The sequence below is a fragment of the Anticarsia gemmatalis genome, chromosome 8, assembly GCF_050436995.1.
Source record: "Anticarsia gemmatalis isolate Benzon Research Colony breed Stoneville strain chromosome 8, ilAntGemm2 primary, whole genome shotgun sequence".
Classification (NCBI taxonomy): Eukaryota; Metazoa; Arthropoda; class Insecta; order Lepidoptera; family Erebidae; genus Anticarsia; species Anticarsia gemmatalis.
Genome location: NC_134752.1, coordinates 1,930,058 through 1,951,385, shown reverse-complemented (window position 1 = coordinate 1,951,385; position 21,328 = coordinate 1,930,058). Strand labels below are relative to the sequence as shown.

General features: G+C 36.1%; 1 protein-coding gene across 4 annotated transcripts in view; it reads right to left on the bottom strand.

The window, feature by feature from the left end:
* Positions 1-178: 178 nt before the first annotated feature.
* Positions 179-21,328, bottom strand: part of mwh (multiple wing hairs) — a 145,619-nt gene continuing 124,469 nt past the window's right edge. For all 4 annotated transcript variants that reach the window (XM_076117061.1, XM_076117063.1, XM_076117062.1 and 1 more), the window contains 8 exons: positions 11,206-11,363; positions 9,968-10,072; positions 5,488-5,637; positions 4,977-5,109; positions 4,364-4,630; positions 3,707-3,871; positions 3,191-3,356; positions 179-2,592 (listed from right to left, as the gene is read on the bottom strand). In XM_076117061.1, coding sequence (XP_075973176.1) covers positions 1,100-2,592; positions 3,191-3,356; positions 3,707-3,871; positions 4,364-4,630; positions 4,977-5,109; positions 5,488-5,637; positions 9,968-10,072; positions 11,206-11,363 — 2,637 coding nt within the window. In that variant the 3' untranslated portion in view covers positions 179-1,099. The remainder of the gene's footprint in view (positions 2,593-3,190; positions 3,357-3,706; positions 3,872-4,363; positions 4,631-4,976; positions 5,110-5,487; positions 5,638-9,967; positions 10,073-11,205; positions 11,364-21,328) is intronic.

Sequence of the window (21,328 nt, the reverse complement as noted above, 5' to 3'; positions counted from 1 at the left end):
TAGTCTAGCCATCATCACTGCGACTGATTATAAGGCCTCAGGTTCGATTCCTCGAACGACTTTTTTTTCTCTAGAAATATTCTTATAAGCATTATAAAAGAGATAAAAACTACAACCCGAATATGATGCTTTTCCCTTAAAAATAATACAAGAATATGACAATCATAAAAACAAAATATTATAAGTTTACACGTCTTTATTTCAATAATAATATAACATAAAGATTCTTACTTAGACGATAAACATTAATATTTACAACGAGTACGTAATCATTTGGCAGTAGACCAATATACAGAATAATCATTTTAGTAATCGCAAACTTACGTAATAAAAAGATTAAAATGAGGTATCAAGTCTTAAGTGACTTTTATATCTACCAACGAAGTCTGCACAATTATTTAAACAAGTATAATAATAAGCTAGATTTGTAGTTTCGCTTAAAATACGCGCGATTCTTAAGCGCTCAAGCGAAAATGAATTGATAGATTCCAATTGGTTGATAAGCTACGCTTTGCGCTCGCGCTGCAATCTGCTTTGAAACTGACAGGCTTTGAGCAGCGCTTAACGTTCGCCCGATCCATAAGCGAAACTATAAAACTAGTTTTTATAAATGCTAAAATACAAAAGTACATTTTGTGACTCGTGAGTGATCGAAGTTCGAATTTATTGAAGTAATGCTGAGTTGCAAAGTAAACAATGACTTTGCAATTTAAATTTCATATAAAAATAAATGAAAAACTGGCAGCAGTAATCGTGATCTTAAGCAAATTTTGCTAAAAAACAAAATTACCAAGATACAAAATAACTAATGGCTAAATCTAAAAATAAATAAGTACGAGAGGCTACACGCAGTTTCGACAAGTTTATTTCCAAAATCATTACAAATCAGTTGTAAAATCTGCTATTACATTTTTGATAACGCTCTTCAAAAGCGAACCCATAAGAAAACGGAAACAATTCGACGCTTACATAAAACTATCCATTTTAAACAATTCATACGCTATTCAACCTAAAGGGCTATATTGCACTAGTCAAAATAATTAGGTACGTTACACTTAAATTAGTCGTTGGTTCTGAAAACATACATTAGAAGCACCTATTAGTACAATCCAGAAGGCATATCGAGTACTTTGTGGGCACCAAACTTGCTCGACGCGGAACCCATGGGCGACAGCGTCCTCTTCAGATCTGCATGGCTGTGTGTACCGTTTATGACAAGACTAGTCATGCTGGCAGGAGCATCCCTCAACATATGAGGCCCGGAATAAAAACCAGCATTACTGTGACCCCGTTTTACCAAAAACGTAGAACTATTGAAAGCTTGGTTCTCAAGACGAGGGCTCAACTTAGCCTGGGTCATGTAGAACTTCTGTGTATCCATTTTGAAAATAGCATCATCTTTTGGACATGTTTTAGATTCATATCGGTGGATGTTTGTCAGTCTACTGTTAGATCTAGTGATCGGAATCAAAGGACTTTCTTTCCCCGCGTCACTGTTTGTCCTAGAACAAGATCTTTGTCGTCTTTCATATGGCCATGCAGGTTTCTTGGGTTCAGATAGCATCACAATATCTACCATAGAGTTGAGCCCTTCGTCAATCCTGTCCAAGCTTTTCGTCAGCTTCTTAGATTCTATCAAGTTCACGATTTCATCTACTCGGCTGCATTTGGAATTGGATCTTTGCAGTGGGACCATGCCAACTAAGGACGCGTGTGTTTCAGTATAAAACATGCTATCTATGTATTCACGTTGGCGAGAACCTTTTTCCGAAGTCTGGAAGGATTCACTTCGTTTGATAGAAGTCCTTCTACTTTCTTCCCTAGAGCGAGTTCTGGAGCGCTTCGGTCTATTTTCGTCTTTTCTATCAGTAGCAGCGTTGAATACCGCTCGACATTCATGAAAATCGAAACTGGATCCAGAAGGTTTTTTGCTAACTTTCTTATTGTTGTTGTATTTCGATGCGCTGAGGAGAGAGTCGGAGCCTTCGTCACTTGAGTAGAAATTATCATCGTAGAGATCAGGTGGTTTGTAAAGCAAGCCTTGGTCTACTGGAGGAACGAAGAGATGCAGCAAGCTCTTTGATTTCCTTGGTGGGTGCGGTACAATCTTAGTCGGAACTATCTCAGATTCTTGGTCATCTTCGACGCTGTCATCAGCAAAGTCTTCCTTACTCTTGATTTGTATGCTATGTCTAGTGCTTGTTATAGAATCTTCCTTTTCTTCTCTATGTTTCTTGCACTCAAGAGCGTTAATAGGTACATTGATTTCTGATGTCTGATTGCATCTAGACGATCGGTCATCGGTGAAAGCGTCTTTAGCGTACTGTTCAGATTCAGCATGATTAACTATATTCCTCAATTCTTGTATTACTTCATCTATAGTAGTTTCCTCTTCCTCATCAGAGGTCTTGATATCTTTGTTCTTATTGTCGTGTTTCTTGTGTAGTGTACGCTTGTTGCGCATGAGGTCGTATGTTTCGTTTTTGACGTTGAATACTTCGTAGACCATGGACTCTCGTTGGGGATCACCTTCAGGACTTAGGGATCTCTCAGAGGAACTGATACCCTCGTCTTCTGGTGGTGATGATTCGTCTAAAAGAAAAATTATTTAAATTAGTATATGTATAACATGGAAGCCCCCAACCTCAAAACCTAGTGGACTCAAGACCTAACCCCTCCCCCTCGTTTTGGGAGGAGACCCTTGAGACAAAATTGGGTTATTTAAACAAATATTATTATTCAATTCTCGGTTTGGTTAGAGAATAATAATATAATGTAATCAAATTTTAGGTGTATAATATATTTTCAGTAATTATTTGTCCCTCCCGGTTCTTAGTTTGTGGAATATTCTTGAATGGGTGTGAACGCATGAACATGAGTCTAGTCACGTAAGATAAGATAAAATGTATCCGATTCTAATAGCGATAAAAATCTAAGTCATAAAGATTGCTATCAAAAAATTGTTGATCTCAAAACACTATTATGATTCATAACTAATTATTAAATTAACCGTGTTACGAAGAAAGGAGAAAAAATAAATAGTGTTGCGAAGTCTTGGCCACTTTTTGGGGTGATTATAGCCAACGGCAAGTGATGGAGATTGATGGAGTAGTACAAGAAAGACAGTTAACCGCAGCTTATTAGTAGGAAAGTAAAGTTCTCAATAAAATATGTACGAGTACGAGCTTACCTCTATTTTTATGCACAGAGTTTTTTTTCTTCATGGCGAACGGCTTCTTTCTGTTAGAGTTGCCGTGTTCAGAACGGAGTGAGGACACCTCCTCCTGAAGCTCACAACACTTCTCTTTCAAGCACTTTTCCAATGATAGCAGGATACCTTTCTCTTCTTGAAGAATCTGGAACGATCACATTTGAATAAATAATTTATATTTTTTGGAATTCAAGAAAACGCCATCAACTTCATTTTTGTACGAAACACTGTTGATTGCGTTACCTCTATAGAGTATATTTTTATAGAAACTTGATTGGAGATTCTACTTATATTAAGAACAGGAACAATATGTTGTAGGATCAATAAAGACATCACCATTAACCAACACTCCTTAAATTTGAACTGCATCTTTGCAGATTTGGTAAAATATAAGTTTCAAGTAATTAAACATTTTTGAGCCTGCTCTCCTAAAATCAATATTTCTGGATCTAACGTATCTACTTTACTTGTTAAATGATGAATAATTAAGTCTACCTTAACTCTCTTCTCAAGCAAGTCAAGCTTGTGTCTCAAGTCGTCTTTTTCCCGCTGCGCCTCGCTTGCCTTCTCACTCAGAGAGTCTATATCTATCAGCTGCCTCTCGTACTCCGCTATCTCGGTGGTCACGTGCTCATTCACGCTAGGCAGTTTGGCTACCATCTGCAAATTAAGAATTAAAGTTTAAGATTTATTGGTCATGATCGGATAGCTAATAATGTTCTGGTTAATTGACGTAAATTATTCACCGCATCTGCTGTGTTCCAAATAATTATAGACATATCAGTTCCGCACTCATACGCAGGTGGCACGTATGCGAATAAATTGGATGAATTCCTGGACGTAATTGTTCGTTAATTTTATTGTTGTTTACTGATCATACTAGAATGTGTAGTTTTTAGGTGTCTATTTAATTTACTACACTATTAAGATACTCTCCAGGGGGCTCATTTCCTGTTTCAGTTGATTAATAATTGATAGCCATGCTACATTGTTTTTCCTAAAATATTGGTGTCAATACATAAGAGCAAAGCAGCAATGTATTGCACAATAGCTATCAATTTGACGTTTGCAAGTTATCAGTTTTTCGTAAACGAGCTTTCAATTAAGACACAGTACGAATAAAGATTTAGATCAAATAGATTTTTTTCTCACCTTTTTCAAAGTAACAATATCAAATCCGGCTTGTTCCAATTCAGCTTGTATGTACAACTTTCTTTGAGGAGTGGGTGCACTGCTAAGCAGCGCGTTGATGAAGCTCAGACCAGCAGCCTGCAGGTCTCCAGACCCTCCAGCACTTTGCAGCATACCGACCAGAAACCTGAAGCGAACTGGCTCTCCGTAGCGAAGACGAAGAGTGGAGAGCGCTTCGGAAACCATGCTGTGGCCTTTTGCTGGTGGGTAGCAGGCTTTTGTGAGGAGCTGGAAGAAAAATACGACAATTTTATAGAAAAGTAGGACTGGGTATAGAGGTAGTATGCATTACTTTTTTCGAGATCATTTTTAAGATATTACTGGAGTTTTTTTCGTTCTTGTACGTTGCTATGATTCTTAAGTCGAATGTCATTAATTCTCCGTTGATGCCGTCTAAACACATTATAATAGAATTTAAAAGATATTTTTGCAAACATGTCATGCGCAATTAGAATGACGATTTTGTCGCTTTGGACACAAATATTTCCCAAGCATATTAATAGTTTCAATAGTAATATATTATTTATGATTTGGTTACAGTTTAGCTTTGCATTCAGTTGCTAGCTATAGGTACCTGTAACGCCAGAACCCTGGATTTGTTAACAGTAGACATGATGCAGACAGTAAGCGTGTATACTCCGTTGGACCCGGAGACCAGCCGTCTGACGCAGTCAGGGTATCTGCTGCAGCAGCTCCAAAGACATTGTCTGAAAATATTTTTTGAAATCAGTAAATTACATCGATTATTCAGATTGAGATCACGGTCTTAACTCCTCGAAACTACTACTAAGATAATCTAGTGAAGTGTGAGTTTCATCAATATAGCATCATTATTAAGAATAATCATAGTTACATCTTCAGTCCTGGATTCGAAGACCTCTAAGCCAAAACGAGAAGGTAGGATATCTCTAACTAATTAGTTTTAAGCCTACTTAAACCTAGGATGAGCTCAAGCACTATTTTTGACAACTAACCACACGACAAACAAACAAACAGCTCAAGCACGTTGACAAAAAAGATTCAACACATCACTTAAAACGTAACGAAAATTCAATATTTAACTTTAAATATGTAAAATTACTTACAAACAAGCAAGCTCATCAAGGAGCGGTCGTCTGCGGACAGCGGGTGGTCCTCTGGCACCATCTCCAGATTGACTGAGTTGAACGTTGCGCAGGAGTTCCAGTAGCAAAGTGACGCCATCTAGCGGCTCACATGAAAACTCTTGTACGAAGCTGAAACAAATAAAGAGTTATTTAAAATTGTTTGTATTTTTTTGAACCCATTACTATCCCACTGAAGGGCAAGGGTCTCTCCTCCCAGACTAGGGAGGGGTTAGGCCTTGAGTCAACCACGCTGACCCAATACGGATAGGGGTCTTTGCATGCCCTCAATAGATGTATAAAAGAAATTTTAGCATGCAAGGTTTCATCACGACGTTTTTAGTTTTCAGAGCAAGTGATAACTATTTCTTATACACACATAACTTCGAAAAGTCATTGGTATGTTGCTTCAGATTTGAACCTGCGACCACCTGAGTTGTTGACTGCCAACTTAAACCACTCGGTTATCACAGCTGTTCTGATTAATATATAACAGGATAAATTTATAGGGAATTACGCATGCGTGTTCGCGTTAATTCCCGTATTCTATTATATATAAAACTTCTTTTTAGTTTCCTGTGACAGGAAGGCAGCCCTAGCATCCTTCTCTCAGCAGTATAATTTGACGACATAAAGAAAAATTATAGTAACAATTACTGAGGGATTCACATCAATCCTTGAGTTATTTGTGATATAAAAACTCTTGATTGTGTGGCCATTAAATAAGCGGAGAAAATAGCGTGTAAAGCGACATCTATTCTATGATAATTTGATGTAAGTTTTAGTCATTAATTAGATTAGTGTACTATACTAAAACATTAGTATTCATATCAGTGCTTTAACGGCTATGTAAATGATGGTTGTACCGCGAGAGCGTTTGTTTAGCCATATACGTAATTAATGTACGGAGATCTAGCTTCAAGCATGACTGCACTGTGTGTTGCATAAAAAATGATAAAGATATGGCTGTGTTATAGTATGGGTAAATTTATTGGTAGTTTTGCTGCATTGCCAATAATTTTAAAATTTGAATTTTGTTGCTTCAAGGACTACTCTTAAACATAAAATGCATTATAATACAATTATGTTGTCAAGGGCTAATAATATCTTGATATATATTCAGCAAAAACATTAACGTTTAAGTTAAAGTTAAAAACATTAAAGTTACAATGTTTTAAGCGCCCACGCTCACTCCTGTGCTCATAGCCCCACACTAATATTCCCTTAGCTGACACCGGACGAGACGTAACCGACACGTAATTACACGCAGTCATTACTCCACGTTTAGCTTTTTATTAGACCCTAGTCCGTAGGGGGCTAATGATCAACCAACAGTTTGTGTGCAATTGAAGAAACGTAAAGTGAAATATTTTATACTATTTTATTACTGGTTGCAGAAAATATTAATGTTTACGTATTGTTTTAACTCTAGTTAAGGAAAAGTTAGTTTAACAGATACAATATTGAATAATCTATACTAATATTATAAAGCTGAAGAGTTTGTTTGTTTGTTTGAACGCGCTAATCTTACGAACTACTGGTCCGATTTGAAAAAAATTCAGTGTTAGATAGCCCATTTATCGAGGAAGGTTATAGGCTATATATCATCACGCTACGACCAATAGGAGCAGAGTACGAGTAAAAAATGTTACAAAAACGGGGAAAATTTTGACGCATTCTCTCTTATGTGACGCAAACGAAGTTGCGCGGGTCAGCTAGTATTTTCATAAATCTAGGTCTGTAAGACAGAGATTCCTTACATTCAAAAGCTGACTAAGTAACTATCGTGAAGGATAGACTGATCAACACTGGTAATGTTGTTCCAGTTTGGCTTAGCGTTTTTTATTTGTATGAAGATCTGATTAGCGCCTCTAGCGGGCGCTGTAATTACTATATTTGCGGACCATTTTTGGTTGTCAAACTCTTGACACTCGATAGTACCGACTGTAGAGAATCGCGTTACTAATCAGCCCTCTAATAATTACTTTTTCAAATTATTAAAATTGTCAAACCCCAATGATGTATAGTACCGAGCATAGGAAATCACATTTCAATATTATGCAAGTGCCTCAAAAACATAAACCTATTTTAAACTTCGGCTTATTAATTGTTTGTTTTTATTTACTGGAAAATATTTACAAAATTAAAAAAAAAGAAGAACCTATTTTATATAAAAGAAAAATATTAAATTATAAACATAATTAAAATAAGGTCTCATAAAATATCTTCGGTTTTATAATAATTTCACGACGGACATTTTTACAGCGTAATTATTTCAAGATATAAGTCTATTTATACTCCACTTTATTTTGCAATACATAAACTTTTTAATAGCGAGCTATAAAAGTTTAAAAATATTAAAACCAGAGACCATAAAAATGTTAATTTGTCTTTATTACAACGAGAGTGTTAATTGTGATATTTTTAGAAAACCCTTTTAAAATGGCAGTACATTTTTCTATGATGTCATTGTGGTCTAAGTGAAAAGAGAGTAAATGTAAAATAAGTTCATAGCTAGGACGAAAAATTACGGTAAGGTTTCTGTTAATACCCTTATAAAATTATTGATTAAAATTTAATAAATCTCCGCTACCTAAATTTCCCTAATTTCTTTTTCAGTAAACAGTGGTGGAAACATTGATTTTTTTTTATTAGTAGTCAACTGGAGACATCATCACGTTCTACCCATCAGCGACGATACTAGAACTACTGTTTGCCTTCAAACCATTTCTTCAAGTAGCCAACTTAACTATTGGAAACATACCTATATTTTTATGTTAAATCGCTTCAGCCTATGACCAGTCTAGATCTATTTCTCTTAAATCGCTTGTACTTATACATTAAAACAGTAGCTATTAAGCAACAGTGTAACCGTGTTGCAGCATAAAGGCAGTCATTTAGCGCCCTACCGGTTAATGAGCTCGGCGATGAGAGAACATAATCACAACTACTTTCTTACGCGTAATTTACTCGAACACTTTGTGTTTTAGATCTTAAAACGACAAGTAAAGAAAGGTCTTATTAAATAAGGCCGTTTACCGCGTCTACATTTCGGTCTGTTCGCGAACTCATTACAGTTTTGTTTTACTAATGTGAAATATGATAATGAACACGAAACAGAAGGAACAATATATTGTTGCTTTTTATTTAGGTATAACAGAACTTATATTATAAGCATTAGAAATAATGTTCACTTGCTCTAATAGTTAAGGAAAACATCGTGATGAAATTATGGATACCTTGTTCTTTAACACTTTTCTTAAGCAAAGTCTCCATCACGCATTTGGCCAGCGTGTGTGAATCCAAGGGCTAACCCCATTCTCGTTCGCGAGAATACTCTTGGCCAGCCGCGGGACAATCAAGGGTTAAAAAAAATATGAGTCTATTATTTTTTTAGAACAGTGCACACTAAACTAGTCCAGGCGCTAGTTAGCGATACAATTCTTCTCGTAAAGTACATCTCTCATGAATCACTCTAAAGCTTAACTAACAGATTTGGTTCGTTACTTTTGAGGCTTTTGCAAACAGAAAAACCGATGCGGAAGGGAACATTGGCTTTTAATAACATAATAATATATAATAATGCCGATAGTGTTCTTGTTGCGCAAAAAAGTCACGATTTTACCTAGTCATAAACTCATTTAGATAATAAGGAAACAAATAATTTCTAGTACACTGAACATTATTTGCAAAGATGGCTTGATAAAGAGAGACCTAATTATAGATTTATAGGTATTATAATAAGTACTAAAGATGCCGACTGATCTCTTCCGTGACTGATAGCGTGATGATAACTTACTTATTAATCTATTAGATAAGGTATTAAATAATAATGTTAGATAATAGTGTTATGAGCACGTGAGTAAAATGTGATCGCGAAAAAATATATATTTCGTGTGATTTTATAGAACAGTACAGCGCCATTCACTACAGTCGGTACTTTCGAGTATCCAGAGTTTGACATTTATAATGTACTGTAAAGATTGTTTTAACAGAGCCCGCTAGAGGCGCTGATCAGATTAATTAACATACAAAACTTCTCGATGGCCAGCCGGTGGTCGATAGCCGATAGAGGTAGAATAAAAAAAAAACAAAAGATACAGATCAAAAACTTTAGTTATTATTTTCTGATCTCTTTTCTTATCGTTTTCTGTATTTTTCATGCAACGTTTTAACGAGTTGTTTGTAAATATTTGAATGAAGCAAAAGAAGTTTATACGGACCGTAGCAAGTGGCATTCGTTGGCCTCTGCCTACACCCGTGGAAAGCAAATGTAATTTGATGTACGTAGGATTACAATGGATTAATAGTATACCTTTCTATCCAAATATAGTAGAATACTAGACTTTCATCATCAAAGTTTATCATGAAAATGATTCTATTTATTGCGCAAATAACATAATTGAATCATCTGCAATTTATAGACACAGGCCCACAGGACAATGATGAACTATTAACATACCTTGGAAAAGAGAGTCTGAGATCGGCTCTCAACTTGGTGAGCAGTTCACTCGGAGTGCCGAACTGACGCAGCGTCATCTCCTCACCACCACTCAGACATGGGTTCCTGAAACAAGATTAAATGTCTTAACAACGATAAAAGAACTCGATGGGTGGAAAATGGGTCTGAACTATTATTTTTACTAAAGTAGGTAGTAGGTCCCTACTACCTACTTTAGTAAAAATAATAGTTTAGTCTTCAATAACAGTTCTTGCAAAAGTTTTAAGAAGAAGAATGCTTTAAATTTTATTTATTCAGTGCTTGACCACTACTTTTTAACACAATCGTTTAAAACTGAAGGAATCTTATGATTCCATGAAGCCCTTTTTCTATTATTCTCTCTTTTAAATCGAGATCTTTTAAATAAGAGATTGTGACTATGTGTTGTTCTTCTTCAGCTTAGAACTTGTTCTTCAAGCGAATCCTGTATTTCCATCAAATTCTTTAGTTTGCTCAGTGACTGTTACCGTTGACTGTATATATTATTATGTATCTTATTAAAATTTAATTTAAAATACGCTGTAATAAAAACTCTTGCACATATACGCAGCTGCAATACGAAAATAATCATTAAAGTGTTATCTGCAGTTGTATGAGCCTCTCTACGCGATCTTGTCATGTTATGAGTGAATTTTACGACCCATCACATACTTTATACTTTCTATTACTTTTACTGTACGTAAAGGAAAATTATTTATAATATTATAAACATAGTTAAAATAATGATAGTTTAAAATGATTTGTATTGAGTATGGCTTGATTAAAATATGAAATACAGTAAACTTGACTTTTTATCAAGAGAAAAAAATCGATTGATAATTTTTGGCGGCCAAATAATAGCCGCCGTAGAATAACAATACCTACCTTTTTTGTTGGTTGATAAATCACTCTAACTAGTAACTACGTCACTAACTCCCTTAGGTACATTTAGCGCTAGTTTATCTATTTAACAGCGTTTAAACACATATAACAAACAGTTTTAATAGATAAACCACCGCTAAATGTGCCTACCTCAGAGACCTGGCATAAGTAAATGAGATTGAAACTTATATATTTTGTTAAGATAAGTGTGGTATTTACCTTCACAAAAATAAACAAGGAATATTTTCATAACACACAGGGTATCACCATCCAAACTTTGACCAACACAACTCCAATACAACAATTTTCTAAATAATATAAATGGTTTTCTCAATTACCTGAAGTCCTTACTGCCTTGATTAGGCAGTGTTCTCGCTTTGTTCACATCTTGTCCCGCCTCTAAGTCATACAAGCTTGCTCCGCCGGTCTTCTTGCCCCATTTCTTTAGAGACGTCACATAGTCTTCTGGGTTGTAGATTGGAGGACGCTGTTTGTCCTGGAAAGAAAGAATTTCAAATTTTATTTTATTTATAGCATTATGTCTGTTATACACGATAGTGTGGGCAGATATTGTCTGTGAAATACACTCACATTTTGCAGTTTACAATGTAAGTCCCATGAAAAAAGGGCTAGTGTATTGTCATACTATTATACCGCGAAAGCTCCGGAGTACTAGCGATAAATATTCTATTGTTTATAAAAATTACCAATAGCACTTTGTTCGACCTGGGTATTGAACCCGAGATCTCTTGTGACCAGTAGTCGTAAATAAAGCCCAAAAAAAAGAAATATATTTATAGTACCAGCAGGGCTTCAGACAAAATTCCAATAAAAAAACAAATAAAAAACGCAAGAAAATGTCAAATATTAAAAGTGTTATTTTCTCTCATAGCATGCAATAAAACGATTATTTATTACATCACACTAAGCACATAACGTTATAACCAATTATAAAATTCGTTACCGAAATCACGATTCACCATTTATTTTCGCCTCCCTATTATTTTAGATCCATTTTCGAAAAAGTAGCCGTATAATTAAAAAGTAAACAACTTTCTCGAATACACTGTTATTATATTACGTTACTAACATTTGTGGCGTAACGAATAGCAGTAACGTTATAACGTGTTATTATTTTTTAACGACTGCTATTGTTATGTTCCACCGGTTTATTTGAATTTTGAACGTAAAATGAGAGTACAGTGGTGAGCATAAAAAAGTGTGGTAGTTAAAAAAATATAAAATTATACCATTATAATATGTAGTTAGTTACGAAGCAGTGATAGCCGAGTGGTTTAAGTTAACACCTCCCACGCTAGTGGTCGCAGGTTCGAATCCGAGGCAACACACCAATGACTTTTCCAAGTTATGTGTGAATTAGAAATAATTATCACATGATCAAAATCAAAATCAAATCATTTATTCATTTAGGTCAAGTGCTGACACTTATGATAGTCAATGATACAGAGAGTGAATTTACCGCCAGTTCGGAAGGTAGGGCCAATGAGAAGAGCTGGCAAGAAACTCCTGGCCACTCTTTTTAATCGCCAAATGATTTTAACAATATTTATGCTGGTATAAAACATTGATGATGTAAGTAGCTGCTACCTATCAACACTACCGAACACACTTTGGTCATAACATAAATTAAATCAATATATTAAGGTGCTAATAAACAAGATATAAATAGTATTGGAAGCATGAAGGGAGCATCTACCCACATAATAATATAAGTAATGAAATCATAAGAGGCATTTCAAGAGCATACTGTGGTAAAGGAAGTACAGTTAGTGAAACGTAGTTACTTTAAAATTATGGCAGTCACCACACCAGGACGACCAGTCACCCCAAGCAGCACCCGTTCACGAGTATGACGCGTGGACCAGCCATCACCCCCTTCGCACATATTAGAGGGAAGGGGGTGACCCGGCACACGACGCCGCCGCAAGCAATGACATTTTAGTGAGCATGACGAACCTTGGCATGGGAGCCCACCATTTCAATGAAAAAAAAGATAATGAATACCACTGAGACTCGTGCAATACCTCTCTGTTACAGAGTTGAAATGACTGATTAATGTTTATACAATGCAAAGATATAGGTATATATAAATATAAATATATAGATATTTAATCTCGATTTGTGTAGAACGCGTAACTAACTAATCCCATGTTTTCTTATCCATTAAGTAATCGTCAACCTTATAATAACCCCTTTTAATAAGATGATCTTTAATAAACACTTTGAATTTTTGTTGGGGAAGATCCATAACACTGCTAGGGAGTTTGTTATACAACCGAACACCAAGACCTGCAAATGAGTTGTGTACTTTTTGCAATCTATTGCAGGGACCTACCAATTTGTGCTTATTTCTGGTATTAATGTTGTGAATGTCACTATTCTTAGTAAACGAATTAATGTTTTGTTTGATGAACATCAAATTCGCAAAAATATACTGTGATGCCACCGTCAGTATACCTATTTTCCCAAATACCTCCCGCAGAGAGTCCCGCGCTCCTAAGCCGTAAATAGCGCGAATTGCTCTTTTTTGAATTACAAAAATTGTGTCTATATCAGCCGCCCTGCCCCAAAGTAGAATACCGTAGGACAAAACGCTGTGAAAGTACCCAAAGTAAACCAGTCTTGCCGCATCTACACCAGCAAACTGTCTTACCTTTCTTATTGCATAGGCTGCGGAGCTGAGCCTGCCCGCGAGCTTTGTTATTTGGGTGCCCCATTGAAGTTTGTTATCTAAATCTACACCTAGGAAGGTTGCGGAATTGACCATGTCTAATACCTCACCATTTAGAACTACGTTCGTACCTAGATTCCTAGCGTTGGGCATAGTAAATCTAATGCATTTAGTTTTCTTTGAATTTAGCAACAAATTGTTGGCTGTAAACCAATTGAGAACCTGTGTAAGAGCACCATTTACATCGTCAAAATCAGTTTTCTTACGATCTACTCTAAATATGAGCGACGTATCATCAGCAAATAGTACGATATCACACAGATCCTGTACCTGATGTGGCAAATCATTAATATAAACCAGAAAAAGGAACGGACCAAGGATAGAGCCCTGTGGTACCCCGAGACTAACCGCAGATCCAGTGGATCTTGACCCATTTATGTCTGTATAATGCACTCTCTCAGACAAGTAGGATGCAAGTAAGTCAAGTGCCATATCCCCAATTCCATAGTACTTAAGTTTATATAAAAGAGTATTGTGGTCAACACAATCAAACGCTTTGGAGAGATCGCAAAACACCCCAATAGCATCCTGCGACATCTCCCAGGCATCGAAAATATGCCTAATAAGTGTGACCCCTGCATCGATGGTAGATCGACCCTTTGTAAAGCCAAACTGTTTGCTGTGGAGTAAATTGTACAAACTGAAATGGCTCTCTAATTGCTCTAATATAGCCCTTTCAAATATTTTGCTAAGAGCAGGCAAGATGGATATTGGCCTAAAGTTACTGGGCTCACTTTTGCATCCGTTTTTAAACAAGGGAATTATCTTACTGTGTTTCATTAAATTAGGAAACACACCTACATCTACACATCGATTAAAAGTTGCAGCTAAGTGAGGCGCTATTTCAGCGATAATACTCTCAAGTAACTTTACAGAAATTCCCCACAAGTCCGCTGTATTTTTTGAATTAAGCGACTTGAATACTCTGATTACGTCAGAGGGGTTTATATGCTTAAAATAAAATGAGACGTTGCACTGACCCACATTGCTCCTAAGTAATGATCCTGCTTTAGCGGTAGAGGAATTTAAGGAACTAGTCGTAATGACTGGTATGTCAGAAAAATAATTATTAAATGTTTGAGCTACGCCTAGGCTATCTGTAATAACCCGATTGTTAACATTTAATTCGAAGTCGTGATCAGGTGGTGACGATCTTCCTGTTTCATTGTTGATAATATTCCAAGTTGTTTTTATTTTATTGTTGGAATTTTTGATCTTGTTGCTTAAGTACAAAGACTTAGCAGCGGCACAAGATTTTTTGAAGATTTTAGAGTAATTCCTAACATATTCAAGAAAACCTGGATTGAAGTTATATTGTTTCATGGCATACAGCTCATACATCCTAGCTCTACTTTTGTAAATTCCTACAGTCGCCCAATCGCAGAATTTCAGCTTTGTATTTTCCTTCGTAATCGTTTTTTCCTTAAAAACCGTATTAAATTGAGACTCAATAACATTAAACAAGGATTTATAGAGAACGTCTGGGTCATCCTGAGTAATATTAATGTTGGAAATCTTGGCGGCTACCTCTTGATTAAATAATGCCAAGCGGTTGTGGGTAATAGGTCTAAAAGTTATCGTGTTAGATTTGATAACGTTCTTCCTAGAGAAGACGGCGTTCAGTCCACAGTGGTCTGACGTTAAATCGTTGACTATGACCCTGTCTAGACATACGCAGTTGCTAAACATATTGTCCAAGCATGTGGCCGAATGTTCGGTAATTCAGATGTTTAAGATTAAATGATTTAAAAAGAGTAATCAGTCTGGTGGTAGTGATGGACTGCTCCAATATGTTAACATTAAAATCACCACAGACAACCACATACTTGTTACTAACACTCAGACGCTTTAATATATCTTCCACTATAGTTTCAAACAAACTGAAGTCGCTCATTGGTGGACGGTATATACATACTATAACGTGCTGCTCGAGTTCTACACAAGATACTTCGGCAGTGCGTTCTACTGACAAGCTAACTATATCTTTACGTTCTTTGCATTTTATATCGTTGCTAACTAAGATCATTGACCCTCCATGTATTGCCTTCTTCCTACTGAATGCACTTGTCATAGAATAATATTGGTTATTAAATATTAATTGGTGCGACAACAACCAATGTTCGGTGACACAAAATACGTGTGTGTCATGTTGTTTCAAACTGCTCCAACGGTGAAGGAAAACATCGTGAGGAAACCTTGCATGCCTAAAAATTTGTTTAATACATTTATTGAGTCATATAAGTTTAATTAATAATATCTTTGTCATACAAGTAAAATTATGATAACATGGAATTGTTATATAAAATGAAGTAAGAGCAGTGGAGTAATTTTGATGTTCGTATTCATAAACAGAAGATATTTTGAAAATGAACACGTTTATTTAACCATGGTCATGACTGGACACTAGGACTATGTGTTATAAAATCTTTATATCGGTCTTTGTATCTTCGTAGTGTTTGTCAGCCAGTGCCAGTTCCACAGCTCGTTTGTAAGTCAGCAAACGAGTAACAATTCTCAAAATTCAAATTAAAAGGGGTCAAAGCTTTCTTTTGAAATAAATCAAGTCCTAAATATAATTATCGCAAGCCAGGGAGGCTATCACTTATCTCAGTTGAGAACTATTTGAAAGCCACTATGCTGTACATTGTTTTCTCTCTTAGATTATTGTGATTGACACGTTACGTCAAAGCAGCAATGTACTGAATAGTGACTATCTATTTGACGTACACTAGTTGTCAATTGACAAACGTGGTAAGCCCAGAGGCCAATATCTAGCAAAAGGAAGATGTGTAAAGAGGTATTTCGCTAAATTTATAAAACTTTAGAAACCTCTTTGGTTTGTACTAGTTGTACGTTAATCACAATATACAAGGGTCATAATAATAGTTATATTCTATTGTTTCTATAATTTATTGTTACCATCTTTTATGAGGTGAAAATCTCACATTTCTCTTATAGTCATTACTTCTTGTCAACTAAACCCATTGTGACTGTTAAAAGTTTTGACTAATCTTTAAAAAGCTATGAGCAATCTCTCGAAAAATGCGTAGGATCTTCGTATGCATTATTATGTAAGATAATGAAATATAAATTTAACCCATTACTGTCCCACTGCTGGGCAAGGGTCTCCTCCCGTAATGAGGGAGGGGTTAGGCCTTGAGTCCACCACGCTGGCCAAGTGCGGGTTGGGGACTTTGCATGCCCTCAATAAATGTATTAAACGAATTTTAGGCATGCAAGGTTTCCTCTCGATGTTTTCCTTCACCGTTGTTAATTATTTCTAATACCTACACACATTACTTCGAAAAGTCATTGGTGTGTTGCCTCGGGTTCGAACCTGCGACCACATGCGTGGGAGTTGTCAACTTATAGCACTCGGCTATCACTGCTCTCTGCAGTTCCCTGCTATTATTATGTAATGTACAAAATACAAACAATGAGTTTATCTAAATTAGTCAACAGATTCGCATGAAATATTGTCACAATAACTTACAATTTTAATACCACGGATTGTCCCATGTAATAAGGGGCGAGCAGATAGTCATAATAATACTAATTATTATTGTATGCTTTCATAAAGTTACTATAATCCGACAATTTATTGGAGAGTCTTGGCATGAACGATTTATGTAAATTATAATAATTGATTCTGTAAAGTGACTGAATCTAATACGCCACCGAGTCACTCATGTATTAAATTCAGAATTTTATATCCTTCTGTCACCCGCGAACCTTGTATACAATGCTCTTTATTAAATAGATATAGTACGGGTAGAAGTTTTAAGATCACGAAAAATCCATCCACACGAACAAACCCCGTACCTTTAACAAACTTTTCTCATAAACAATGTTCGCATTCAAGCCTCAAGCACCCAAATTACATATGTTTACAAAGAATTCTCATGTCGCAATCAATTTAGAGAAGCCTAGCATTAAGCATTGTTCTCTTATGTCATAGCACTAGTTACGTTAGTTATTAAGATTACGATTTATGGCTCAATGGGCTATTAATTAGAGGGTTTTGGGAAACAGGTTCTTAGGTCATTTATGTAGATCGACTGAAAATAGAAATTATTATTTTGATTGTAAATAATTGATGGAGGTAAACGAATTTCTGCAATTTTCCTCAGATAAAAAGCTTTAGGTTTTTAATTTACCATTTTCAAGAAAATGAGAATTTAAAAGGTAATAAGTGTCGCGAATATTTATTTAATCTGAGACAATATAAGGATATCTATATTCATACCACTAGAAAAGTCACAACAAGCAATAACGCCCTGAATGCAAGCAACTGTGTCGTAGTTCATTAACAAGATAGTTTTTTATACAAAATCTTTCAGAACCACTTCAAGAATGGCTTTGAATCAGGACAAGAAATTATGTCAAGATCCCTGAACTCTGCATTGATTAAAAGAAAATGATATTTATACTAATATTATAAAGCTGGAGAGTTTGTTTCTTGTTTGAAATCGCTAATCTCAGGAACTACTGGTGCGAATTGAAATAATGTTTTACTGTTGGATAGCCTATTTATTGAAGAAGGCTATATAACATGACGCTATGACCAACAGGAGCAGAGTACCAGTAAAAAATGATACAAAAACGAAAATATGACCCACTATTTCTTTAGTGACGCAAGCGAAATTGCGCGGGTCAGCTAGTGTTAGATATTATGTATCCCTCAAGAAAAAATAAGAAAAACCAGATACTCGTCAAAAATATTGTTTATTTTCACAAATACCCGCGAATTCATTGAATAATTAGCTTGTTACTTTCGCGTTACTGTTATAATAGCGTTATGTAATCATATGTATATGGTTGTAACGTTAATTGTGAAGAAAGTCATCGGGGTTAACAAACGGGACACGCTTCGGACTGTGGACGATGAACGGGGGAGTGGTGTGAGGGAGAAGAGCAAGCGATTAGCGTTTAGCGGGTAAAAGATTGTGGTTGACGGCAAATCATTGAAAAGCGAGAAAGAGATAAGTAAAGGCGTAGAAGCAAGGATTTGGTCATCGTAGCAAAGTTCTATAAGATATACTCCTTAGTGGATAGCTTACGCAAAGAAAAGTCATGTTTCGGTGAGTGCCTTTAGTTTTTTCAAATACTTGCGACAAGCTTATATGTACAGTTAATATCCTGGTAACTGGTCGAACCATAGATAAACTTGAATTAAAGAGTACCTGCTACTGTATAAATCAAATAACGAAAAGATATTATTTAAACTGTTTTATATTTTCCGTCACTTTATCTGTCGGATCATTTTTTCATTCATCAGACACTTGTCAGACAATCGAAGACCCGACCTTCAAACTAACTTGGTACACTGAAACTGATAGAACTGACAATAAAATTTACACTGAAAAGTGACCCATACATATTTCAATATGAAGTTAAAAAATATCCCGCTACCTCTTACGTCCACACCATACACAAACAATAAAAAACCGTCCGTATAATATGAATAAAAGTAGTGAATATCAGATGGTAATCAGCGCACCAGCTACTGCTTACTACGGAAATAATTGTACAATTACGGAACACCTATTGTTATTACTTGTTACTTTGTACGGTCACTTATTCCCTTGGTGTCTTTGAACTTTGCGTTAAAGAGTTTTTGAAGGTTTTTATTGTTTCAAAATCTCGTTTCAAATGATCATTCGGAAATAGATAAGTTATTTGGACGTATCTTAAAGTCCCCTGGACGCTATCTTCGAAAAAGGAGTCGTTGATAGGGTCAAGGACCCCATAAACCTGAACTTTTATTGACCCCTCCCCCCTACACATAAAAAAACAATTTGCGTACTTTTTTTACTGGACTAAAGTCCTAGTTAATCATGATATTGCGGATGTCAGACTCTTGGTTTTAAAATAAGCAAATATTTTTGTGATTTAACAATTTATTTCGATTCAGTTGATTTCTGTAGGCACAGTAAAGGTTCTTATAATGTGTGAGTACACCTAGTAGGTAGAGTACTAGTAGTAAATCAACACCCCGTATAGAGAATGACAGGTTACAGACAAGTGAACTTGAGACGGTCAATCAATCAATTGTCATAATAAAGACTACTACACACATGCCGGCGGCAATGCCGCCGGGTTTATGCCGAGCGGCTATGCCGCCGGCAATACGAGCCGCCGGCACAAGCCGCACAAAGCCGTCAAGCATCATTCCGAATGATGCGTGCCGCTCGAATGCCAGGCACGAACTGAGCCGCGTAAACCGCCGGCACACCCCGGCGGCCATGCCGGCGGTTCCTTTGTGCGGCAAAGCCGGCGGCTTTGTATGCCGCCGGGTGCACGGCGGCTTGGCCGGCGGCTTACCCGGCGGCCCTGCCGCCAGCACTGTGTGTAGGAGCCTTAATATGATCTGGAAAAGCTGTTTAAATCTAATATCTTCGGACACCTACCGAGCTGTAGGTTATCTTCCAGTATCAAATTTGTGATGGTGAGAAATCGGGCCACTATAGCGTGATTTCTAACATTCGGTAGGTACTCTAGTGACTTCTTGGTTCAATTCGTACATACATTATTTTACTTGGTTCGAGGATTTGATACGCTGTTAATTTTTCTGGACTTTCGGCAACTAGTCGGTACCTAGCTCGGTGAGTCAATAACTTCTGGGACATTAAAGCTAAGGTCTGTACTACCAAAACAGAGTAATATTTCAACCCCGTTTTAATAAATATATTCTGATTTCTCAAGACATATTCTGGCTTTTATCTTTTTATCTAATTTTGGTGGAAAAAGGAAACAAGGCTAGTAAGGCTACTGATACTCATTAATCAAGCTTTTCTACACACATCGGTACACAAAAATGTATGGAAATTACAACATTCCTTTGTACTATTACAGCAAGATTTTGTAAATTACAATTTGAAAAGTCTTTAACACGTTTGATATCTCTTCAATGTCTCTCTATAGAAGATGTTTTGTCAAGGTTATGTCGTAATAATGATTGTTGAACTTTAAGGTTCTTGATTGTCCGTGACAAATGGTATTTGAATGTCATGTGTTATGAAATATAATAGACGTTTAAAATGAATAAGTGATTACAACAAAATAAGGTCTTATTTATGCTATTACAAATGTAAACTGGTTTGGTGGCGTCAAAATTAAAATTGCTATGACGGGTACTCTCATTACGCCGGCGAGTGTGGGTTCGAATCCTATTTACTCAAGAAAGAGATCTTTTGATTTTGTTATCTTTATACGCTGATTACAATGTTTGTCTTTAGTGTGTTTGTAAAATTAATTATGAAGGTGAGGTGCGCAGTACTCGTAACCGGCGGTCCTGTATGACAAGATGTATGGACGAGGCTAGGGAAGTTTAAGGATCTTATCAAGTGGCGTTCTTTGTTCACTGTCTACTCCTGTAGGACAAGGGCGTGAACATGTGTTATACAGTTTTTTAAAACTGAATAATGAAAGAAAAAACGCCCCAAAATATAATGCGTAAATTGCAAGTTTATCTACTGCAAGAAAAAATGCAAGCTACCTTCTCAATTTTGCAGGATTATATGTAAGTTTTCTGTAAAGCGTTCATTTTATCTGTGCCACTCGGTTATCACTTCAATTTACTCGTTTTATGAATATTTCAAGATCATAACTCTTAATGTTGTACAACTTTCAACCAATTTCCTCTGGGACTATAAACATTACGCACTTTTACTTGAAACCTGTTAGATGTGTGTTATATATTCTGTTTC